We start from the raw sequence: 26,805 nt of genomic DNA, 5'->3' as shown, positions 1-26,805 counted from the left end.
TCAATCTTCTGGGCCACTGTGCTTAACATACGGAAATGGAAAGTACTCGTCGTTATCGTCCTTGAAGAAAATTTCATAAGTCTTGTCAAAGTGATTATGAAAGAAACTTCGATCCATCCTGGTGCCGTCCATCCTCCTGAAGGCGTCCTTGATGTCGTCGTAGGTGCTCCTTAAATCAGTCGTGGCGTCGTATGAGCTGGTGATGAAGATCTACAAAGAGAGACAGCGAGTGACAAAGTGAGAAGGCGTTCAAAAGAATCAGGGCAGAAATGCACAGGATGGATTTTGTTTTACTCCAATAGATAAGTAAGATGTATTCACTTGATGTCTATTAGTGCCCTAATGTCTGTCCAGTTAAGTTGCTAGACAAAAAAACAGTCCTGGCACTGTTGTGGGCAATCTTGTTTGAGAAAAGTCAGAAAACTGGAGGTTATGCAATAACCGTGGTTTTGTAAATAACACAAGCGAGCATTTGCTGAATATGGGAGAGCATATTCTTGATGCGATCAACAGAAAACATCTTTATAAACTCACATTACTATTAGGAATGGGTCTTGTGCGTCATGATGTTGCAAGGGAGAAGGGTATCTTGAGCAAATGCTCACTTGTGTTATTTACATAATTACGGTTATTGCATAAGTTACCTCCAGTTATGTGAGAATAAAACTGCGCTTCACATTTGCTCAATATGTGAGAATCCATAATCTCCCTTCGTTATCACCAGAGACCCAATCCCGGGGCTGCACACGTCACAGACGGCGACAGGACCATCAACATGGCACTAGGCATGTCACTAGGCTTAGTGGCACCGAAATACACTGTTACATTATTCGCAAATGCGAATAATGTAACCGTTTGTTGCAAAAACATGATTTTTGGGGGATAAATACCCTCCGAATTACTTACGCATGATCACAGGGGTGACGTGACATTGTAATTGGCTGGCAATATTAGTGGGAGGGGCCTATGTAAGCGACTGCGGCAACCACACTTTGCAATTTTTCAAAATTGCGACTTTTCTAGTTTAAAAACACATTGAGAATAAATCGAAATATTTTGAATATTTTTTAAAAAATTTTGGCACAAAATATGTTCAGATGGATGTCTGTGGACAAGTACATATTAATCTGGGGTTCCTTGATGTGAAGAAATGTGGAAGCAAGCCCAAATAAGCAACTACTATACACTTTAGAATCAAGCCCAAAAAAACATCAACCAGCAACTACCAATAATATATTTGCAAGTGACTTTACAGAAAAAACAAGTCAAAGGTTGCTTATAATAAGCAGACATGGCAACATGGCCTGACGGAAGCAAAGCACACACACAAGGAGCCCCAGTACCTTGGCAGGGAAAAACGTGGATATAATAGTAATGTGAGTTTATAAAGATGTTTTCTGTTGATCGCATCAAGAAGATCCTCTCCCATATTGAGCAAATGTGCAGCGCAGTGTTATTCTCACATAACCAGTTGCACCATGGTGGATTCGAAGCCACAACCTCTGTAGCGGCGGGCAGGGACTTTTACCACTGCGCCAGCCGAGCGCTCCGTCTGATTAAGCTCTGGCTAAATGCCTACATTTTAAATTGTCAATACGTTCATTCACGGCTGTCTGCGCATGTGTCCATCGGTGCGTACTGGTCACTAGGATCATACCTGGCTGTCTGCGCATGCGTCCGTCTGTACCTACTAGTCACTAGGATCAAACCTGGCTGTCTGCGTACTGGTCACTAGGATCATTCCTGGCTGTCTGCGCATGTGTCCATCGGTGCGTACTGGTCACTAGGATCATACCTGGCTGTCTGCGCATGCGTCCGTCTGTACCTACTAGTCACTAGGATCAAACCTGGCTGTCTGCGTACTGGTCACTAGGATCATTCCTGGCTGTCTGCGCATGCGTCCGTCGGTGCGTACTGGTCACTAGGATCATACCTGGCTGTCTGTGTCACTAGGAACATACCTGGCTGTCTATGCCTGCGTCGGTCGGTGCGTACTGGTCACTAGAATCATACATGGCTGTCTGCATACTGGTCACTAGGATCATACCTGGCTGACTGCTCCATCGTCCGTCGGTTTGTACTGGTCACTGATTCTGACGAACTTCTGCTCAACGGGCGCCAGCAAGTCCAGGGCGGGTTGGATCTCCTGCTCGGGGTTGGAGGTCTCCACCGTGGTGCTGACGATGGCGATGTACTTTCCCTGAGGCGCCACGTTGTGGGTGAATGACATCATGCACACGTAGATGTCTGTCGGAGGGCGCACATGCACATACACCAGGATAATAGCATTGGTGAAGTTTGGACAAAATGTGTGAGTGATATATGAAAAATATAACAGATTTGAACACATGACTATAGAGATAGTATATACCGATTTGTGTGATGCATGAATCAAATCTGTGCGAGTAATATAAATAAATGTGTTTGGCAAAAATGGGCCTCATGGTGGCACTATAACAGGCAGATGCGAAACATTTAGGGAAAAGGCTTTTCCTTGGGAGTGCGCATACAAAGTTATACACAGATAGGTGCAGTTATAGGTAAAAACAGCAATTGGCCTGTTATAGCACCACCATAAGACTAATTTGAAAATGTTTAAGTAGCATTTCTTCCTCTGCCTAGTGGGAATGTGCATGCATAATTTCACGGAAATCGCACGCTGTGTTAAGATTTGAGGCATTTTGTTCAAAATAGACGAATCCTGCAAACTGGAAGGCAACCTTAGCCAATCTTAGTCAATGGGGATGGAATATGGGGAAGCGGACAGTTGATCACATGACTATAGAGATTGTGTATGCTGATTTGCATGTACGAGTAATCTACAGAACTGTGTTTTGCAAAAGTCGGCCTCAGGTGGCGCTATAACATAACCTGACTCCGCCAGATGGGGCAGCAGAGAGTACACTGGGTTCCCCCCCTCCTGCTCCCATCTGGGAATTCTCAGGCAGACTTGATGCTCCGGCCACCAAACGGCCTGGCCAATCAGAGGCAGCTAGAGGCGGGATCAAGGCATACACAGTGCTGAACATTGAACTTTGAGTGGATTTTCTGTGGTCTGGATTTTTCTTTGTGTCTTCTGAAGCCTTTTGAGCTGCAATGAAAACAGTGACTGCTGGCAGATTCCTGGCATATATGAGATTCGTGGACTCTTACCTAGGGGTGGGTCCCGAACCTCAGGACCAAGTATGTACCGAACCGAACGTGCTTGGGTACCGGGTACCCATTACAATAATTCAATTTCCGTTCTCTCTATCGGTTCCCACACGCGGTCACACGCTATTTATTTATTTTCTACCCTTTTAATAGAAGCGCAGGAAACAGAGCTGATCTACAAGCCTACACCGCGTTGCATCAGCGACGCGTTGTGGGCTTGTGGCTTGCAGAGGCGGAGCTATTTCTCTGCATGGAGTTGTCGAGGAGTCTAGAGACAGAGAGATGCGCGGTGCAAAGAAGCAATTATTAAAGTTTCTTAAACGTAATTTTCAAGTGAAGTTTATGGGAGGAAACTTTTAAGAGAGGGGACAGGAATATTGCGCCCTGCTGCCTGGGTTGCCTCACTGCATGATCATGCATGTGCACAGCATTGAATCAACATCAACCCACCTCGAATGCGCGCCCGTGTGTGTGTGTGTGTGTGTGTGAGATATCACGGCGTAGGGTCCGGAGGCACATTCAGTTTAGAGCTTGCAGTCTAACTTCGAAGAGAGGTGGCGAAAAAACATGAAAAACAACAAATGATAGCCTACTCTGGCAGCCCATGTGCATGCAAACCACAGCATGCAAGCCGCCTTGTTTTCAATGATCCCTCCATTCGCACGTCGGCAAACCCGTTCACACCTATCGGCCGTAGATGCGCTGCCCCCCCCATTAGCGATGCTAATTTGTGTGTGTGTGTGTGTGTGTGAGTGTGTGTTGCTCTCAAATCTCAGACATGCTTTTATTTGTTATTGTCAGTAGTTAGTAGTAAGAGAAGTAGCCTGCAACACTGCCCTGGGTAAATACAGAATAGATATATTATATTTAAAATAATCACTATAGGAGAGGATGTTACACTATTCATTATATACATGTCTTAAATTGACATTGAGCTTTTTTGTTAAATAAACATTTGACCTCTTATTTAAGTTATTTTATACCATTTTGGAACCGAAATAGGGAACCGTTAAGAACCGGAAACAATAAGCAGAACCGGAATCGGTACCGGACTCACAAAAATCCTAACGATACCCATCCCTACTCTTACCTCACAATCCACAGGGCAAATCAGAGCACTTGTTTGAGCCAGAAAACCCCTGACCACAGAAAATCTACAGAATGTTAAAAGTTCAGGTTTTTTGGGTGCAATTGAGCTCAGAAAACCTAAAAAAGTAAAGGCCGTCGGGATCGGGAGTCGAACCTGCGGCACACTGCCAGACTGGATTACCAGCCAAGGTGCCTGGACCGCTGAGCCACGGCCCAGGCCATAATGTTCTTATTTTGATCATAAGACCCGCTTATGATAAAAAATTACATTATAACGGCGTGTACAAAGTCTTTGCCACAGACAAGACCAAGTCTTTGCCACAGACACATTTGTCCGTGTACGGACACATTGATGACCCCTGACCCCTGTACGGACACATTTATGACCCCTGTATGGACACATTGATGACACCATCCTTTACACCTTGCCCCCCTCCCCCTTCATCTCTATGGAAAAAGCGGCACGATAGGAACGATGCACAAAGACGAATTTCAGTCACTCTTTTACTCTGTAAATCTGTGATGTGACAATAAAGCTAATTGGGTAAATGTGTGATGGGACAATAGAGCTGTAATTCTGATCGTGGATCGGCATGCATGCTCTGCTCACTGTGCTTGCGGTTGACCTGATTCTGGGGGATTATGATCGGACTCACCGTGCTTGCGGTTGAGCTGGTTGTGGGGGATGATGATGTGACAGGATTTGACGTCTTTGGTGTTCTTGATGGGGTGGCTCATGATGCAGATGGCCCGGATCACCTGGCCCACCTTGGTGACCCGGTCCATCACGTAGCTGGGGCCACAGATCAGCTTCTTGCATCGGATTAACTGAGGGGGACGGGCAAAGGTGTTTAAAGATGGGAGTGCCGTGATTCCCCCCCCCCCCCCCAAAAAAAAAACATGATCATCAGGTCATCATGATTATACTAGGAGGAAGATTTATTTCAAAAATCACACCCGTGTGAAGTGAGGGGCGCTAATATATTAATGTCTAACTCATGTTGATTAGGTGATGTAAAACAAACGGTACCAACAAACAAACATTAAATGCCATTGGGATGCCATACAAACATTGGGACTGGGTGCACGGGTGACTGTTTCATGTAATCAATTCCCAACAGATCTCAAAACCTGTTGTTTTGGGGAGCGCTGGTTTCAGTCCATTCAACCTCCTCTTGTGAGTTGGCAAGTGAGGTGCTCCCTAGGAGACATTTATACTTCAAAGCGCAACAGTGTTGCGCACAGAGAACAGCTGATATACAAGCTCACATCGCATCACAGATGCGACTGTTGTGAGCGTAGAGGTCTGCGTGCGCGACACCATCACGGGACGAAGCATACATTATACTTGATGGGCTGCAGGTGCGTGTGAGCCATGCACAAATAGTCTCTGCTGCCGTGTTCATGAGCGCACCGATCTCGTTCTTATGACAGCGACTGGAGGTGTGGTTTTGAGGACAACTGTTTTGAATTGCTATTATTGTTCAAACACAACAGAAACCAAGGACTATATATTTCAAGGGCGAGAGATCACAATAAAAATCCTAATCATTCTTCCTCCACACTGGGAGAAAAACAGCATCTGAAAGTTTGATGGGGCATTTTTTACACGTGAATGCAGTTAGAACTTTTCCATTGCATCTTATGAGAGGAAGGGTTCTTGTGCTGCCGCACGCATCCTGTTTCTTATCAGTGTGACGTCGTCTCTTAAGGCGTCTATACTAGCCATGGTTCACATGGCTTGTTCACAGTCATGTTTCAGGGCTACTACTTGGAGTCTGGACTCGGGACTAACATTAGCCCCACTAAAGGAGCTCACTCCGGGCCTCTAATGTAGCAGCTTCAGGGAGAGGTTCCATGGGCTGGACTGGCGTCAGTCTCCACGTACGCTGGCTGCCTCATGTCTCGCACTGAACACAGCTTCGCGCTGCGGTCCTTGTCTCGATGCGAAACATGTCGAAGCAGCCATAGCGTGGAGGCCAGCACCAGTCCAGACTCCAGGCAGCCCCATATGGAACCTTTCACTCCGCTATTACAACCATACTATATAAACAGCGATATAAACGGCTTCTTCCTTTGGGTGAATTTGGGTGTGTTGTCTGCTCTGATGATGCCACCACAATGAGCAGGCTGGGTTGTGCACCGGCATATAAGTACTACTTTTTCCTGTACGTACAGTGTTTCATTTTTCCTGTGATATTGTTTTTTCTTTTTTGTGATGATATTGAATTTTGTTGTTATTCTTCATGTCATGTCTATGAAGGAGTTTTTTTTTGGTGCTGTACTGTTTTGCTGTTTTTGAGTGGTGCTAGCCACTCCTATAGACAGCAATGTGTGTCCCTATGTGTACTGTATGTGTCCATGTGTCCGTCCAAGCACAGACATAGCGCTTGTTGACCACCAAGTGTCACTGTTGCGCAGCCTAACACGCATGCGCACGCGCGCACACACACGCGCGCGCACACACACACACACACACACACACACACACACACACACACACACACACACACACACACACACACACACACACACACACACACACACACACACACAGAGCTGCAATAAGGAAAACAAAAGATTTATTTTTTATTTTTTTCTTTGTTATAAAGTCATTTTACATGAAAAGTAATGCTACTTTTGCAATGTAGCCTAATTAAATAAAAATTGTGAAAAAAGCTTGGGGGGAAGATAAATAATTTAAAAAAAAATCATCAGCGTTGCAGGAGGGAGAGAGGGGTGAGCAGCAGCATTGTTAGAGACGCACGCACGCACGCACGCACGCACACAGGCTGCTGCAGACACATACTCTGAGAAGTGGAGCTCCATGCATGTTGATGTACATATCCATTCATAGCGAAATAAAACTGTAACCAGTTCAGACCTAACTCTATTGCTCTTCTCAACAAACAATAACATTACAGTAATAGTAACATTACATTACAGTAGTAACAACTAGTCAACTAGTAAAAATGACTAGAAGTGAATGCCCTAATACCCCTTCATAACATATTTTTGCGGATCTACACTGATCTCATTAATGGTCCCTATGAAATCCATCCCCAGGACGGAGAACTTTAAGCCCTGTACTCACCTCTCCCTTTGACTGTAAAGTGTAAACTCATACACATCCTCACCTTTCCCTCTGACTTGATTCCCACCACCTTCCCCTCCTCGATGACAATCTCTTGAATAGGTGTGTTCAGAACGTATCTCCCCAAGTAGATGGAACTAAATCTGAACAGGAAGAGAGTGGAGCGAAAGCATTCATTAAAGGACCACTTCACCATTTTTCAACCTATATTCATATAATTGGTCCTCACCAATGTTCATGATAATATACCACAATTTTCTTTTCCTACTCGGTCTGTGTCTCATAGGAGGGCTGTGGGCAGTTCAGAAACCCATCCACCAGTGACATCATCGATGGGGAATCCAAGCTAATAGAAACTGCAGGCTTTCTATTCCTGAAAAGTTGCACTGCGGAAATGGAAGCCATCGTTCTCACGATAATAAAAATCTAAATCTATATTTTTTTAAATCTTAAAAAAAAAATCTGCCTAACGATGTGGACGGACTGAGTAGAAACAAATCGTGGTATTTTATCATGAACATTAGTGAGGACCAATTATATGAAGATGGGTTGAAAAGTGGTGAAGTGGTCCTTTAATACCTGGCAGAATGTGTTAGAATAAATTTGAGGCAAACGTGGATCAGTGTCAAACCCTCAAACACTAAACATAAATTTTGTCACACCATCACTAAAAGCATATTTTACCCAATGTAAATTATTCTATCAAAAATATCTCTCATCAAAATATATTGAAGTACAGCAATACATCACAATTTACAAGAAGGTACTCTTCTTTAATATTACATACAAGCCTTTTCACAAAAAAATAAAAATAATAAAATAGAACAACAAAATCGGTGAAAAATGTGGGTATTATTTTAAAATTAGTCCTAAAAAAAGAAAAATGGGACTTCTCCTTTGGTCCACCCATACCTGGGACCAGGGCCGCTTTAAGGGTAGTGCGAATGGTGCGGCCGCACAGGGCCTCGCGCATGCGAGGCCTCGCGGTAGGCAGTGTTTTTTTTTAAGAAACAATAATCGCATCGCAGCCCGTTCCGTCGCAGTTGATTTTTCACCTATTTAAGCTGCGGTCGGCTTGGAGCCGCCCCCCAGGGGGGCCTCCGACGGCCGCGCGTCGCCTCCTCCTCCCAACCGGCGTCACTTATTCAGCCTCCCGTTAAGCAACGCCCGGCCGTCCGGTCGTGGGGCCCCCTGTTGTCCCCCTTTGCGCTGCGCAGTGCCGTGCTAGCTTGCGCTGCAGAATTAGAGCAGATCTACAAGCTCACAATGCGTTGCAGCGCGACGCGTTGTGAGCTTGGAGATCGGCCGCGCCACCGCGCAACGCAGTCGAATTATACACACACTGGAAACGAAACAAAAACAAGTTGAACACATGTAGGCTAGTTGAGTGCACAACCGCTCCCGGTCACAAACAAAACGACTCGGCAGTCGGCACTCGAGTGAAGTGAAAAGGTATGCCATCATGTCATGTAGGACTGTGTGTGGACAAAAAAGGTTTTATTTCAAATAATTAGTCACACATGACTATGCGTGAGAGAGAGAGAGAGAGAGAGAGGTCATCCTCTCTCTCTCTCTCTCTCTCTCTCTCTCACGCAAAAGTAAGTATTAATTAATTAATTAATTCAAAAAATTCACGCGCGCTAACGCGCGCGCAAATTGTTCCCCCCCGAAATATCGCACAGGGCCTCGCATTTCTCCCAGACGCCTCTGCCTGGGACATGTGAGAATGGTTCAGTGGAAAACAAAAAACAAACAAACAAAGAAAAAGGCCATTGTGGGTGTATGTTTTTTTCTCTATCACAGGTAAAATTCACCCAACCACCTGCCTGTAAAAAGAACTAGGGATGTGGGCACCTTCTATGATGTCACTAAGCATCATGAAGGTACTGAAAGACCGGGTACTGAAAAATCACCCTGTGAAAATCACCCGTGTTTAGTGTTCTAGGGTTAAAATGATCAGCTCTACTCAGAACACCCCAGACAGTTTCTAAGTTGCTCGATTCAGTATTTAGATAGGCCTATTTGATATTAATTTTAGCTGCCCCACTCCCTTCATAGAAGTTCCTATACAAACCCATTAAACTTAAATTTTAACCATGATAGATTCATCGAAAACACCCATCGTATTTTTCTGGTTTCTTGTCCTACGGATACGTGAGGGGGCTGTGGAAGGTCAGTGAAGTCTGTATGTAACCACTTCCTTAGCACAGAGCAAGACTGCTGCTCGCTTAAGCCAAATTCCAATACCCAAAAAATCTCAGCCACTCGCTCACTCAGACTTGGTCACTCCAGCATGGCAAATTATGGTGAAATTGGTGACCTGCCAAAATATGTGATCATCTTGTGGACTTACATGGCCTAAATAACGCTAGGTTGAACTCTGTTTATGAACAAACTGCAACAATTTACATTAGGACACTAACATTATGTGATTGTCTACACAATTGTCACATATTTCAGCAGGTCACCGATTTCACCGTAACACCACCATGCTGGAGTGACCGAGTGTGAGTGAGCGAGTGGCCGAGATTTTGGGTATTGGAATTTGGCTTTAGGGGCCCATCTAAAAGTGCCACAGTGAGCCTAGATGCACCTATCACCAGATGGCCCTGTGCTCTCGCCTCAATGTGCACTGCTTACAAGCACCAAATATTTGCTTGCACTCTTCTTAATTTACTTCATTTTCGTCTTAAACAACTCTTAGCACTGCCATCACCCCGCCACGTCCCGTCCCGTCACGATCACGTGTCACGTGAAATGCATGTTGGGAGGGACACAGATTAATGTATGGGTCACAGTTTTCGGTGCAACATTCCCCTTGCCTTCTCCACTGTTCTCTCTGTTCCCCCTGCCAGGCAGCAGAGCCACAGGGGGAAAACTGCTCCCCAACACAGCACATACAACAGTTATTTGACAACTTTGCTATGCAATGTTCAAACGTCACTCGATATAACTTCAAACCAAACGCGGGTGGAACAGTGCAGGCATCGTGGGGGTGCGTGGCAGACAGGCAGATGATAGACATACTACTACTGCATACTACAGTTATTTGACAACTTTGCTATGCAATGTTCGATCGTCACTCGATATGTTACACACTTTCAGTGTGTAACAGACGTGCATGCGGATTTAATTTTTGTAAACTGGATAACAACAGCAAAACGTAGAAAAGCTATGAGCTCGTCTTGTCTCGTCTTGTAACGGTGCCACTGTGTGTGTGAGAGCTGTGAGGGGAGGCCGCGCGTGGAGGAGGAATGACACTGGATCTGCACTAGAGACACAACAGCTGCTCTATACATCTCCGTATAGGGGGGGAATTACCGCCAATTAACCGCGTTAATAAAAATCCCATACCACCCCAGCCCTGGTACTGATGTCTACTCTCCACGGTCCTCCGAATGGAAGAACATTGACTGTATGTCAACTGTTAAGAGAGCTACCTCTAAAGTTCTTATTGTTAAAATAAAATGCTAGTATTTACATGACTTGTAAAGGAAACGTCTCAAGAATGCAAGTAGAAAGTAAAAAAAAATCACACCCGTGTGAAGTGAGGGCGGGCGCTCTTATCGTACATCATCATGAAGTAAAATAGTCACTAAGCCTATAATTTGAGTCAAATGTTTCACATTTTGTTTACCATTGCTTTGGAAATTTTGCTTGAATAAATTACATAAGGCAACCTCACCTTTTCATTGCCTAACTAGAAAAAGTGCCTTTCTGGGCACAGGTCTCCACCAGGAGGATAGGAGTGTGTGTGATGTTTGGCAAAATGTTTAGGATTAATATAAACAAATGTTTTGCATTTGCATTTCTTCCTCAGCCTAGTGGGAATATGCATGTACAGTTTCCTCGCAATTCAGGATGGATTATGAGAAATCAAAGAGATCACATGACTATGGAGAGCATGTGTACCGATTTGCGTGAAATTTTGATAAAATCTTAAGGAGTAATATTAGAAAGTCGGGAAGATTTGGGGCAGAGGTTCATCATTTCCATCCAGTGTGTGTGCAAAGTTTGGCATCGACTCGGTTAACGGTGCCGGAGATTAGCTGGTAACAGACGGTCGGACGGACACACACATACACACACGGACGGACGGACGGACGGACGGACAGACAGAGTGGGAATTCCTCGGCCTAGTGGGAATGTGCGTGCACAATTTCACGGAAATCACACGATGTGTTCATGATTTGCGGCATTTTGTTTAAAACCGTGCACTCCTGCGAACTTGTAGCTGGTAGCCAATCTTAGCCAATCAGGATGGAGTCTGAAAAATCTGAAAGACCCGTTTCGTTGAATGGATCTAGAGAGACTGTGTACTAGGCATGCCACGGTATGAGATTTTACAGTACGGTACGGTGCCGGTATTGAAAACCTATACCTCGGTATTCCACGGTATTTATATTAAAAAAAAAGAAGGAAAAAAAAGATTGCCCCCCCCCCCCCCAATGTCTAGTGACTACCCCCACCTCCTTATAAGCCCTTCTTTGTTCCCCAACCTGTAGGTCTACATATCTTATTTTTTTATTTTGACCTTTTATGATAATTTTAATTTTGTTATTTGTCATGTGACTTGTCATGATTATGAATTGATTACCAAGGACCGAATGGAAACAAGACTGCAAGGACTTTTTTCAGTGATTTGTGTTTGACTGTACCCTATACTGATTACATTTCTGCCAATAAAGTATTCAATCAATGAATCAATAGCTATTCCCCACTGTATTTCACTGTACTATGGCTCCCCCTAATGGCCGTTTTGTACCCTGCACGCTGGAGCGCAATCTGGTACAATCTGGTAGTGCAATCTGCGCATGCTCACAACTGCGTGCCTCTGTGTTGACAGTTCACACTTTTAGTTTAGTACATGTGGAAATATGGAATATACAATTGGATCTGGGTGTCTTTCAGCAACACTAACTCAAAGGTAGGAAGCAACTTTTCAATCTACTGCAGCTGTGTGGTGAAAATAAATGTTTCGCCTTAGTCTGAGAGTGGAGTTGCACTGCATGCGCAGCATGCGCCGCCCACCAACGCTGTATTAAAATACCGTAAACTCGGAAATCTCACGGTATCAACACCGTGGCTGTTCCTGTCGCGGTATTACCGAAATTCGGTAAACCGCGGCATGCCTACTGTGTACCAATTTGCGTGATGTTTGGACAAAATCTGTAGGTGTACTGTCCAAAAAATTGTTTTGCACAAAGCGGCCTCCTGGTGGCGCTATAAGAGGCCAATGTGAAAACCTTGGGGCAGAGGTTCAGCTGTGGCATTCAGGGAGTGTGTGCAGAGTATGGCTGTGATCAAGCCAACTCCCAATCAATAATGTGATCTATTACATCACATTACCCACACTGTACATAATTTGGTGTAAAGACTAGTTTTTAATAATTATTTTTGATACTTTTGTCTCCTCAGTCCTCCAGGAGTCTTCATTCTTTTCCCCAAATAATTATTAAAAATAAATGAAAACAGTAAATGAAAAACCACGGCCCCCTCACGTATTAGGACAATATCAGTCACCAGAAAAAAGGATGGGTGTTTTTGATGAAAAATGGAGTCTGCAGTTACAATGGGTCAGCTAAAATGAATATAAAATATCTAAATACTGAATTGAGCAACTTAAAAACTGTCTGGTGTGTTCACATAAGACTGAGTAGACGATTGGTCAATCTCTGTGCTGTTGTTATTTACATTTCAAATTCAATAAAAAAATATCCAGTAATTTCATGAAGCAAAATGTTTGATCTACAAGCTCACAACGTCGTGCATTTACTGCATTACCTAAAACACCTTCAGTGTAGTGTTACCTAAAAGACCTTCACAGTGTGTAGTACATTACCTACCTGGCAAAGGCTGCTGCCAGTCCCCCCATTCCATATTTTGGGTAGACGTATGGAGGTGGACTTGTGCCGTCTCTTGTGCCGCCACGCTTTATCCTGTTTAATGTATTCCCGCAGGGCCAATCCAGGTATCTAAACACAATGAGACAGGATGGCACAGAAAAGGTTTTGGTACAACTTTCAAAGCAGCACAGGGCAAGACGGCAATTAGGGTTGGGAAATCCGAACGATGAAGCTACGTTCAAACCTGGATAGTTTGAGCGGCGCGATTGCATACAAACTTCAAAGTCAATGCAAAGACGAGAAGTCGCGTGACCAGGCACGGCGCGAACAATGTGAACGGTCGCCTGGTATCTTTTCTCCGGCTGGAAAAATCCAGTCAGTGCTATGGGCAGCAGTGACACACAGCGTTGGCATCCAGGGAGTGTGTGTGCAAAGTTTGGCATCGACTCGGTTAACGGTGCCGGAGATTAGCTGGTAACAGACGGCCAGACGGACCACCCACTTTCAAGCTTAAAGCACTGCCACTGCCATTCCAAGCGTGGAATGCCCTGGCTGACCCCCTCCCTAAAAAGAAATCTAGATCACTTGCATCTTTTAAAACAGGCCTGAAAATCCACCTCAGCAGGCCAAAGGGAGAGGAAACTAGAAAAAGTGCCCCTCGGGGCACAGGTCCCCACCAGGCCAGGTCAAGTTGTGGCCTCCTGGTGGCGCTATAATAGGTCAATGTGAAAAGGGTGCCATTTCTTCTTACGCCTTTGATGGCAAATGATTGATTTTAGGCATTTTGTTCCAAAAATGTGTTTTGCAAAAACCCACCTGTTGGTGGTGCTATAACAGGCCAATGTGAAAAGGGTGGGATATATTCCTCAGCCTAGTAGGAAAGTGCGTGAAAGATCTCACGTAAATTCCATGCTGCGTTCATGATTTGACGCTTTTTGTTCCAAACGGGCCAATCCTGCAAACTTTGAAAGCCAATTATAGCCGATTAGGATGGAATATGAAATATGGGACAGATCCGTCTTGAGCACATGACTATAGAGATACTGTGTAGCGATTTGCAGGATTTTTGGACACAATCTGGAGGAGTAATATCAAATAATGTGTTTTACAAGAGTCAGCCTCCTGGTGGCGCTATAACAGGCCGTTCTGGAAAATTTGGGGCAGAGGTTCATCATTGCCATCCAGGGAGTGTGTGTGCAAAGTTTGGCATCGGTTAACGGTGCAGGAGATTAGCTGGTAACGGACGGACGGACACACACACACACGGATGGACGGACGGACGGACGGACGGACGGACGGACAAAGTGCAAAATATACTCTCTTCCCATGCCTTCGGCCTGTACTGGTGGAGACAACTCCCCTACCTTTTTCCCCATACCTGTACATAATGTTAGTTTTTTTCTTTTCTTTTTTTTTACCTGTGATAATATTGAATGTTGTTATTCTTCATGTTATGTCCATGAATTGAATCCATAGGGCCTAAATGGAAACAAGAATGCAAGTACTGACCTGCGCGACCAAAGTGAAGTGATTGAAGCGAATGGAAACAAATATTCAGGTTTGAACGCACTTTAGAGAGAAATCAAGGGACAGGAATCGCTAACATCCTAAACGATCCCAAAACCCTTTCTTTTCAAAGTTCGTTACTCATCTGTGCTGTAGAGCACAATGGAGTGTCCCGTGAAGTTGATGACATCCTGCCCAGGGTTGGGAAGTAACGGATTACATGTAAAGCCGTTACGTAATCAGAGTAAAAAAAAACGGTAACTGTAACGTCATACAGTACATTTTAAAATGTGTAATCTGGATTACAGTAACGGGGGTATAGTAACGGGGGTTACAGGCTTGATTACATTCTCCCCTTCCCCTCATACATTTTTGACCTACAAATAAGTTAAAACACCATGACACATGATCAGAGGCCTGGAAACAAGGCCTGGAAACAATACTCTCTCCACCAGGCCGAAGGCATGGGGAGAGAGTATTCAGTCAGGACTGTATCTTCAGCTGTCGCTGCGAGTATCACGTCATCTTTCATTCGCCGTGTTGTGTCGTCATTGTCTCTTATGTCCACACAGTAGTGTCCTGAGCTAGTGAACTCAAGAGGAATCTGCTGCTTAAACATTACTGCTCTGTCATTCTCCATGTCTAAAACTGTTCCTGCCTTCTTCAGTGAAGATTTACTCAGTAACAGTGGAATGTCAGCGTTGACCACTTCTGTCTCAATGTGACATTTTGTGTGTCCTATTTTGGCGGGTAGTTTCACTTTTCTGGTGGAATATACCAAGTTGCCATCTCCAAAACGAAATGGTCTGGAACTGGAATTTTCTGTCTTCATCATTTTGTCTGCCTGCTCTTGACTAACTCCATTAACATAACTATCAAGCCATTTCTCCCCACATACAGTACGAGTGCATGCAGTGTCTATGATGGCGGATCCCACTGATTCAGTTATGAAAATCTCTGCGTCAGACATGGGGTTATTTGTCAACAACGTGATGTTAACTTCATCTACATTTTCGTCTTCAGTTAATCTTACTTGTTCGTTCTTCTTGTGGGGACAGTCCTTGGCCCAATGAAATGTGCTTTGACACTAGGCATGCCACGGTATACCGAATTTCGGTAATACCGCGACAGGAAAAGCCACGGTGTTGATACCGTGAGATTTCCGAGCTAACGGTATTTTAATACAGCGTCGGTGGGCGGCGCATGCTGCGCATATGCAGTGCAACTCCACTCGCAGACTAAGGCAAAACATTTATTTTCACCACACAGCTGCAGTAGATTGAAAAGTTGCTTCCTACCTTTGAGTTAGTGTTGCTGAAAGACACCCAGATCCAATTGTATATTCCATATTTCCATATGTAGCCTACTATGTGTGAAGTTGTGAACTGTCAACACGGCACACAGAGTTGTGATCATGCGCAGTTGAGATTACGCACTAGCTCTGCTGCAGCGTGCAGGGTACAAAACGGCCATTAGGGGGAGCCATAACAGTGAAATACAGTGGGGAATAGTGTAATCAGTATAGGGTACAGTCAAACACATGTCCAAAGGGATCACTGAAAAAAGTCCTTGCAGTCTTGTTTCCATTCAGGTCCTGGGTAATCAATTCATAATCATGACAAGTCACATGACAAATAACAAAATTGAAATTATCATAAAAGGTAAATACAAAATAATATATGTAGGCCTACAGGTTGGGGAACAAAGAAGGGCTTATAAGGAGGTAGGGGTAGTCACTATACATAGGTGGGGGGGCAATCTTTTTCTTTTTTTTTTAAATTATATATAAATACCGTGGAATACCGAGGTATAGGTTATCAATACCGGCACCGTACCGTACTGTAAAATATCATACCGTGGCATGCCTATTTGACACACAGCACATCTTGACCGTTTACCGAACTTATCCAATGGGTTGGTGCCCGGCAACAATGTCCTTTCACTCCTTTGTTGAAATGTCGTGTTCCGTCTTCCTTGTCCTTGTCGTTGTCGTTGTTCAGTGAAGAAAGCTGCATCCTGGTTTAGGTGTATCCCGTGTGACGAACCTGGCGCCGTCTTCCCTCCAAAAATCCGCTTGAGTGCTGACTTCATCGATGCAAACTTTACATCGGGGCACGCCGTTAGTGCAAGTTGTCTGTCTTTTTCATCGAGGCAGGCCGTGTCTAACAGCTTGAAGGCTAACACCGCATCTGGAAGCACCATGTTGTACTTTTTAATTCGGTTGTAACGCTGCTCAAAGTCGATTATGTAGTCTGCCATGGAAACCGAACTGTCTTTCATTAAACGATCAAACTGGGAATACGCTTCGTACGCGCGTCCTTTTCTTCTTGCTGAAATACGCCGTCCAGTTTTGCTAATAATGTCGCCATACCAGCATCATTGTCCAAGTCTTCTGCTGATATCTCCATAGCGATTTCCCTGGCTCGTCCTTCCAGCCCCAAAGCCACTGCAAGCGCCTGCTTCTTCTTGTCGAGTTCGGTAACTCGCGACCATATGTTGATTTCATTTTTCCAACATTCATACGGCCTGGTTTCGTCAAACTTCGGCGGTACTCTGTAGTTTGCAGCCATCTTCAAACCATCCTCTGCTACCAATGTTGACTAGGTCTTAATAAACACGACGTTTATTCAGTTGTAGATCACTTTATTCACCGTTCACTGACTCGACATGTAAACGCTGTTCCCTCCACAATTCACATCTGATTACCTGCGCCCAGTGCGCATGCGTATATCCCTCAGAGGCACATTACCGTAAAAGAGTACTGTCGTAAGTTAACACCCTTTCATGGTAATTTACAAGACACAGTGTGGCATAATGTCTAAACTTAACAGTCAGGCAAGGCAAGCTGTAGGCTAGGCCTACATTATAACAATAATTAAAGTGCCTTCCTCAAAGAAAAATGAAGAGGGGGGGGGGGGGCGTGCTAGTAGCGCATTTTCATTGATATTAAACGACAGAAAACTATTCTGATTTCTTTTGGGGGGGTTTGGCCTCTTTTTTTGGGGGGGTTGGCCAATCCTTCTGCACCATAGTCCTTGCTCTTCATGCATGTGCATTGGCGTTCACTTCCCTGTTTACGGCTCAGAAAGAATACCTCGTAATCTAGGGAGCTCTCTGTGGTTTTGTTCAAAATATGAACACGAGGGATTATTCACTTTATCGTAATGATACAGTTTTGAAAAGTAATCCAAAATTAACTGAAAGTAACCCCCGTACTTTTGTACTCGGAATACGTTACTGACTACACTTTTTAGCAAGTAATATGTAACTGTAGGGGATTACTTTTTTAAAGTAACCTTCCCATTCCAACCCTGATCCTGCCCCAGGTCAAACTTACTCATCTGTTCGATAACAAGCGAGGCAGTGTCCCGTGAAGTCGATGACATCCTGACCCAGGTAAAACTTCTTGTAGACGTCCCGCATGGTGGTCTGTTTGGGGTCAACACCTTCCATGATTTGGGGGTCGTCCTCGTCAAAGTTGTTGGTGAAGTCCAGGAACTTTTTGAAGCGCCATTTCTCGGCAAGTCCCATCAAACCTTAAAGGAGACAGGTGGTGGTCGTCACATTCTTGAGTTTCTGTTCATTGTAAGAACACTAATAATGAATTGCATTTTTATAGCGCTTTTCCAAGTGCTCAAAGCGCTTTACAATGGTTCATTCATTTATACATTGGGAGGTGAAGCGGCGAACAGTCGACGCCAGCGTCCTCACTTCCCACATTCACACACCAATGGTGGCGAGCTCACACCAACCAACTCATTGGAGGCAATGTAGGGTTCAGTGTCATGCCCAAGGACACTTCGACATGTGGACAGGAGGAGCCGGGATTCGAACCACCGACCCAGGGATCATTGGCCGACCTGCTCTACCTCCTGAGCCACAGCCGCCCTGTAACACTAAAGGGTCGACTAAAAAACATGATGCGTCATGACCCAAGGAATCCAGGGGAAAAAAATTACATTTTGATTTTACAGCCTACGGTTCAAGAGTTATAAGCCAAAATGTAAAGTGGGCTGTTATAGCACCACCATGAGGCCGACCGATATAATTATATGTAAATTTTCGTAATTATTATGAACCTCCCCTCCAAGGTTTGTAACTATAGCTCTTACGGGCTCCGAGAAAAAAACACTTCAATGTGAGTTTTCACAAATAAATTAATATCAATTAAACCATACATGGGCAACTGGCGGCCCGGGGGCCACATGCGACCCCCACCTTCACCTACAGGTTAATATCGCAATACTCATATATTATTGATTACAGCTGTTACAATTCCAAACATGCAAACATGACCTGCTTGAATTACATTAGGCTAAATTACTAGCTTAATTAGTATTAAAATCTTATTGTCTTTTTGTATTTGTATTTAGTTCATAGAGTTAAAATAACTATAATTAAAGGCATTTGAAATTAAATTAAAAAACTACTATTTAAAAATAGCATTGTTCAGGATTTAAATTCAAATATAGCAAAAATAGCTGATCTACAAGATCAGCTTGTAGATCAGCATTTTTTTGCTACGACAGTAATATGCAATGTGGCCCTCTGGAGTGAGTGTGGAAATATAGTGGCCCTCTCCATCATCAAAGTTGCCCACCCCTGAATTAAACTATAGAGGGTCTGCGCATGCATAAAGCGAGTGGAAAATCGAGAGGCAAAGTGAGTCAATGAGTTTAACGTCGTTTAAAGGCGTAGTGAAATGAAAAATACGTTTCACACTTTTAGACCATATCCGTGGTCATCATATGGGCATACCTAACAATGGATGCCAAAAAAATGGGCAAATTCTCATCAAAAGTCCATAAAAATCGAATTTTAATTACTTCCTGAAAACGGAAACATACTGCGTGATGACGTGTCGAGGCCCACATCGATAAAAGACAATAAAAATGAAGCTCACCCGTTTAATTCCCCATATCTGCGCATCCGTCCATCACAGCTGCTACTGATTACAGAAATCCTCTGTTTTTATTCCCATTCAAGATAACATCCAGACAGTGTATTACTCGGTTTCAACTTAATCATCACGCTAAAATATGTATCTGAAAACATTATAGGGTAGAAATAAGCCACACTGGCCGACTATCTGACTTGTAAACAAACACACTAGCTACCGTCCCATCGCCTGACGGGATCCGACGCTCTGATTGGTTCAGAAACTTCACAGCGGTGTTTCAACTTGAAACCGTCTGAAACTTCAAAATAAAATGTCCACCATTTCCGTTTCACTACGCCTTTAATGCAATCAGATAGGGCTTTTCTGTTTGTATGGGCGTTCAAGGCCAGAAAGTATTTTTTTTAGCCACTCAGTAGGCGTTCCCACATAACTTCCGGGTATGATGATGATGGTCGCGCAATCATAAACCATTCAGTTTAGCCGTGTATAGCAGGGCATCCCAACCCGTACCGTGTAGTGTTTTGTTTCATTAGCGTGAGCCAAGGATACCAAGGATTCGACAGCGATGTCACCGTTATGCTACGCAACGTGGAAGTAACTCGGACTCGAAGCTGTTTTATAAACCACAGTAAGTGACGTGTCGCTGACGAATCCTTGGCATCTTCATGCGACCGAGTCAACTCTTCACCGCTGTTTGGAAAATCCTGGTGATGCACGGTTATAGATTCACGGTCGGGAAAACTTCTGTCCCACGGTCCTAGCGTGTCGCTCAATTGTGGGCGTGTTTCGCGAACCAGCAGTAGTGGAGGACCAACCAGGGCCCAGTATGCAAATATAGGGCGGGCTTACCAGGCTATTTAACTAACCAGGGCCCAGCATGTGTGTGACATAGCTGTAGGACCAATAGAATCTTTTTTGTAACCGCCCCTTGGAGAAAAATAAATCAAAACACTGAGGGGAACCAGACTAATATCCACACAGTGATATTAGTATGGCTACTGGGGGAACCAGACTAATATCCACACAGTGATATTAGTATGGCTACTGGGGGAACCAGACTAATATCCACAGTGATATTAGTATGTCTACGTGAGGCTACCACGGACCGGCACTGGTCTGTGTACCGGTGGTTGGGAACCTCTGGTTTCCACGACCTACCGAAACTCATGTCCGATCCCTTGGACGGGATCTTGTAGAGTGCTCCCTTGATGTAGAAGTACTTTCCCTCGATCTCTTCTAACTCCAAGGATCTCTGAGTCACTCTCGTTACGTGATCCTTTAATGGGCAGCGGTCTAGAACACAGATGAGGGTTGGAATACTATAGGTTGGAAATCATCGTGTTCAAACAACATTTTAGATCATGCTCAGGTACATCACGGCTGTCAAACTCATTTGCTCCCACAGTCGTGAAGCCACTTATGCAGTGCTTGCAATTAACGTTGTTTCCATATTGAGAAATGTCCATACATTTTCAAACATTTTTCAGAAATAGCAGAAATAGTTGATCTACAAGCTTACAACACGTCACAAAGTGATATAAACATCAGTTTGTTTGTATATCAATATTTTCCACCACTCAATGAGAACGCCAATTCACCGGTTTTGTTCCATCAGCCTCCGACAGCAGGAGAACAGCAGTTATTACGTGTGACTATTATGCACAGCTGTGAATATTTACAATGTACTTATTTCATCACTATATGCTCTTCAAAATGAGTAAAGACTTTAAACTAATCACTTTTTATAAAGGTTTATGAAACTCTCTTAACAGCTATGTTAAGTGTATGTTAAGCTATGTCATTACTTGTCCAGACCATAGGCATGTAACGATATATATCGTAAATCAATTAAATTCGGATCAAACTGGTGACAATTTAAATTGTGATTAAATCAAAATTTGAATCGTGATGAGAACAGCAGAGAAAAACAAAGAGAAGAAAATACAGGATCTTTGTAACAGAATTGATTCATTCATTTGCTACTGTATTGAAATGAGGATAAGAGAAGAAAATTAAAAGAGAAAGAAAATACTGGATTTGTGTTATAGAGAAATAATTTCTGGAAAATGATTGTGTTTAAAAAAATCGTATCGTGAACCTATATCAGGGTTCCCCATATCATATCAGGGGGCCGCACGCCCCCTTGTGGCCCCTGGAAGAATTTAAAAAAAAAATCAGTCAGTAGCCTATGCATGTCAAACTGGGCATCCTTTTCAAATGGGGTCTTGCCCTGAAAATGAATTCTCAGGGCAAGACCTCGACCTTGTGCGTGCGGACTCGGCCTCCAGCCTGGTACCCTAGTCAAAATATGGCCCTTGAGGAAAATTAATTGGGGAACCCTGACCTATAGTATCGTGATTCAAATCGTATCGTGAGTTGAGTGAATCGTTACATGGTTACTTGTTCATGTTTTTATTATCTCCATGAATGACACAAACACAGGGACATGAACCAAACCGGGGTGATCCAGATAGGTTCATTTGAAAGGCACACATTATGTAATAGCGAACGGTCTATTGATGGTCTAGCAGGGCTGTCATTACAAATGTACGGTAAGTTGACGATTAATTGTCACACAAATAATTGCAATTAACGATTTAATTGTGTTTTACAGATTCAACAAGTTGCCAGATGTTCAAAGCAGAAATAGCAGATCTACAAGCTTAAGCTTGTAGAACAGCTATTTCCACTATTTTTAAAATGCCAGTATTTTATTGGTATATATTTCTGTTATTTGTCAGTTATCTGCCCTGTGCACTCTCATTACGAAGCCTAAAAAGGTAAACAGAAATGTAAATTCTATTCCAATTTTCAATGCCAAAAACACAATTAAAACAATTAATTGCAATTGTTTGTGTGACACTGACAATTAATCGTCAACTTAAATTTGTAATCGTAACAGGCCTACTGCTGGCCATATACAAGTTTGTATCCATCGAGCCTCATCAAAGAGTGACTACTGAGGCTACAGTCATGTGTTATGGTGATTAGTGTCTGTGTGGTACCGTCTTCGGGATTTAGGAACTTAGTCATAAGGTCCACATTCCAGTCCTGCCTGGACTCAGGAGGACTGCTGAACCAGTTGAAGAGCTGCGGGAGAGACGGCATGGCTGATGAGCCAACAAGCATCAAGTAATAACATTGTTTCGTTAGGGGCCGGTTAAGACTGATATGAGGTCAGGGGACTTACGTAAGACATAAGACGGTTTCCCATGGACTCACTGGGGACGTTAAAGGAGCACTTGAGGAGCTGCGGGAGAGACGGGATGGTTGATGAGACAAGCATCAAGTAATAAAATCGTTTCTAAAGCTTGGGTTTCCAACCCTTTTCATAACCCTTTTCATATCAAGGCCCATTATTATTTATTCAGCCTTTGAGCCACGGAACGCCATTTGATGACATTTGATGACATTCAGACCCAAAAATAAAGAATACTTTGTTATCGTTGGATACGATTTTGTCCACAACCCTATGCTGTATTGATGTTGTATGGAACCATTAGGAGATATAAAAGGCAAATGTTGATCAAAATAAAATAAAACTTTTGGGGGGGGCACGGTGACACAGTTGGTAGTGCTGTCGCCTCACAGCTAGAAGGTCCTGGGTACGATTCCCGCTCGGGACGCTGTGGGTGCTGGCGGCGTGTCCTCTCCTCCGTGTCATCAGTGCCAGACCCGAGGCAGGGTTGGCGAAAGGGCCTTTCTGTGTGGAGTTTGCATGTTCTCCCCGTGTCCCCTAGGGTAGGTACCCTCACAAAAAACATGCAGTAATCCTGGTCTCTAAACTGCCTCCCCCTGGCCAGCCGGGGCGCCTGATGGAGGGGAAAGTAGCTGGTTGGAATAACGTGTTCCCTCCACGCGCTACGTCCAACCAGGGAAACTCCCCCCTGTCAGGTGTAAAGGAGCGACACTCAGGTATGAAGGAAGCATGAGTTCAAGTCCGTTGCTCTCCCCATGTCCCCCATATATGGGGACTAGGTTGGCAGAGGGTGTGTAGAGCCCAGGATCACATTAGATGATTGACACAGGGGTGAAAAATGGGTTACAAAATCGTGGGATAAAAATTATAAAAAAACATTCTCTATATGTGTAGACTTCTTGTAAATTAAGTGATGCAGATTTTTACCAATCATTTATTTAACTCTTCTTGAGAGCATAAAATGAAACCAACTGAACCCATTAAAGGTCAATTTGGTTGCAAACTCTCCATTATTTTCGCTGGGGACCACCTGGAACCCCACTCAAGGACCACTAGTGGTCCCCGGACCACTGGTTGAAAAACACTGTTCTAGGTTACAGAACAAACACACAAGCAAAAGGAAACCTAATCTAAAAAACAGGTCGGGGACTTGAGTTTGGACAAAAGTCCAAGTCCTCCTGCCCAGCCGGGACAGGAATGTATCAACCAATAATCACCAGTAGGTTATGGCTCGTACACACTGCACGATATTTTCTCCGATTATGCTGTCGGGGACCATTTTTGGCGCTCGCCGACAAAACTCCCGATCTGGCGCAATTTTCGGGTTTTGCTCGCTGTGTGTGAAAGGCTCTGCGAGAAGATATAGCGCCGATAAAAGTGCTCGCCGACGTCTCCCCGACGTCTTCTGAATATCTAGCAGGTTTGATATTTGGCTCTGTCGCCGACTGGACATCGTACAGTATGAAGTGTGTGCGTGTGTGTGTGTGTGTGTGTGTGTGTGTGTGTGTGTGTGTGTGTGTGTGTGTGTGCACGCGCGCGCGCGCGCGTGCGCAGAGAGAGACAGAGAATTATTTCATGAAAATCAAGATTTAACGTCCTGTCTCGCTGCAGCCCATGTAAGCTACACGCTATCACAAATATTTCGCCCTGTGTAGCCTGGCTATCCTGTGTGTGTGGCATGCACGCAGAGAGAGAGAGAGAGAGAGAGAGAGAGAGAGGCGTCCTGTGTCGGTCTCGTGCTTGTATCACGGCATCCTCCTGCACGTGCGTGAGATGTAAAAATGAATAAAATAAAAACAAATGAATATCGGGTCTGGATCGCATCTTGGTGAACTCTTGCAGTGTGTGATGCCTAGTCTGCGACCAATCGTTTAGTGTGAAAGCCACAACGATATAATGACAGACGATTTCAAAAAAAGACTCCTGTAGTGTGAAATACATAACGATCTGATGACTCGCCGACAACTTTAAAACTCTTACAGTGTGTAGGGGCCATTACTTATCACTCAAATGCAGGCTGGTTAAGACTGATAATGAGGTTAGGGGGATTTACGTGGCCGGTTAAGAATGAGGTTAGGGTTAGAGTTGAGTTTGAGTGATACAGTAAGTAACCTACTGGTGATTGTCGTGCATTATCGGTTCATATGCATTCGAATACGCTGTATTACATTACTTAATACTTACATCTTCCAGGGATGTCATGGAGGCACTCTCGGCTCCGTAGTAGGGGTTCTGGTCCAGATGCAGAATGAAGCCCATTCGGGCCGTCAACAACCCTGACAGAATGCATTCCTGTTGGAGGAGGAAACACAACGGGTTAGTGTCACTGATGGAGGGAACCACTATGCATGCATGCTATTCATACTGTCTGCACTAGAAGGACTGGAAGGAGAAGCCGTGTGGTCACTCAGAGAGTCACAGAGTTCATTGACTGTGATTTATTATCACATCTGATAAAAGTAGGTCCAATGCCAATGCATGGAGGGCTGTTGTAGCCAGTTACACCACTCACACTAAGTTCAAAGTAACTTAACCTAGTTATAGCTTAAATCAAATGTCTTGACTAAAAAAACATTTAGCTATAACTAGGATCAATTGTAAGTTACACATATGACAACACATAACTGTTCACTTGTTTTATGTACGTTTAGTTTGCCATGCACAAAGTTCACCCATACACCACAGTCGTTTATAAGTTCAGTCACTTGATATAATAAAATCTGGGTTTTACTTCTATTCACAGTATGACAGATGGCGGTGCTTGTCACCAAAGAAAAGATGATGAAACAATGCAAAAACGTATCACAGCATAATCTGCGGCAGCTTCACGCGTCATAGCGGGTTTCGTAGCTTCATGTCGCTGGCTTCCATTGACAATGAATGGTAGTTAGCATAGATATATATAAACACTAGATGGCTCAAGGCGGAGTTTCTGACGTCGTTCACCCGGCAGCCATCTTACATCGGGGATACAGTACAGTATGTTCAATGGCAGCTCAAACAGAAACAGTCATAACTCGCTCAAATCTTGACGGATTTACAAACGGGTTGGTTTATTACAAACGTTGTCAACGTGGCTATGATTCAGGACGCTTATCTGCTTAATTTATGTTTTTTATATGAACGTCGTATAAAATCATATACGTATGCGCACGTCTCTGACGTTTATAACAAACCAAGCCGTTTGAAAATCGGTTGAAAATTGAGCAAGTTATGGTCATTTAAGAGTACATGCCCCATAGACACAATGTTATGTGTCCCGAGGTAAGATGGCCGCCACGTAACGACGTCGCTCTCCATTGGCCAACAGCGCGGGTGAGCTATCTAGAGTTTATATATATCTATGGTAGTTAGTACCTTAACTTAACTAGCAAGGTACTACACGGCAAGATGGCCGCGGTCTGAATGTTGCAAGGAGTTGCATGGCGCTCTGGTGTGGGGCTTTAGCCAATGTAATTAAGCATAATAACACTATAATTTAAAAATGTATCTCTCTTCAACAAATGGGAGCTGTTTTTTTTTATTTTATACAAAAACTGCTACGAGGATAAAACCAGAAAAAGCACAAAGACGTGTTTACATCAGGTATAAAGTAAAAAGAAAAAACGTGACAACCGTATTGAAAAAGGGGTAGATCTGGGAGGCGGAGGCGCGCGCGCTTCCTGGAGTGATGTAGAAAAGTATAAACGGCCTTCCATAGAAAAGCAACCATCTGCATGGAGGTGTAACTTTGACATTAGCTTGGCTGGTAACGTTGTCAACGTTTTAGCAGGCAAGCTAATTATTAGCCTGCCATGCCCTGCCTGCTAAAACGTTGACGTTACCAGCCAAGCTAATGTCAAAGTTAGCAGGCAGGCTAATTATTAATGCGTCACACCGAATTAGTAATGGAACCCCTTAGCCCCGATGGAACCCTGTACTGTCTGTACATAACACACACACACTGCTTCATGTCGCTCACCGTCAGCCCGGTTCCAAGCAGGATATACTCGTATTCGTACTTGAATACATCATCCAT

The 26,805-nt window shown here is 44.0% G+C and overlaps 1 protein-coding gene across 1 annotated transcript; it reads right to left on the bottom strand.

Moving 5' to 3' along the window:
- On the bottom strand, positions 1-26,805 carry LOC306929927 (rab GDP dissociation inhibitor beta-like; the record flags this gene model as incomplete). The annotated part of the gene is made up of 10 exons (XM_079510665.1): positions 1-210; positions 2,048-2,247; positions 4,853-4,906; positions 4,941-5,070; positions 7,380-7,479; positions 13,183-13,311; positions 18,026-18,224; positions 20,678-20,864; positions 24,972-25,079; positions 26,749-26,805. The coding sequence occupies 10 exons, from the start codon at positions 26,803-26,805 to the stop codon at positions 1-3; spliced, it is 1,374 nt and encodes a 457-aa protein (XP_079366791.1).

This window comes from Electrona antarctica, assembly GCF_951216825.1.
Source record: "Electrona antarctica genome assembly, chromosome: 9".
In the NCBI taxonomy this organism is placed as follows: domain Eukaryota; kingdom Metazoa; phylum Chordata; class Actinopteri; order Myctophiformes; family Myctophidae; genus Electrona; species Electrona antarctica.
This window is presented reverse-complemented; position numbering and strand designations above follow the sequence as displayed.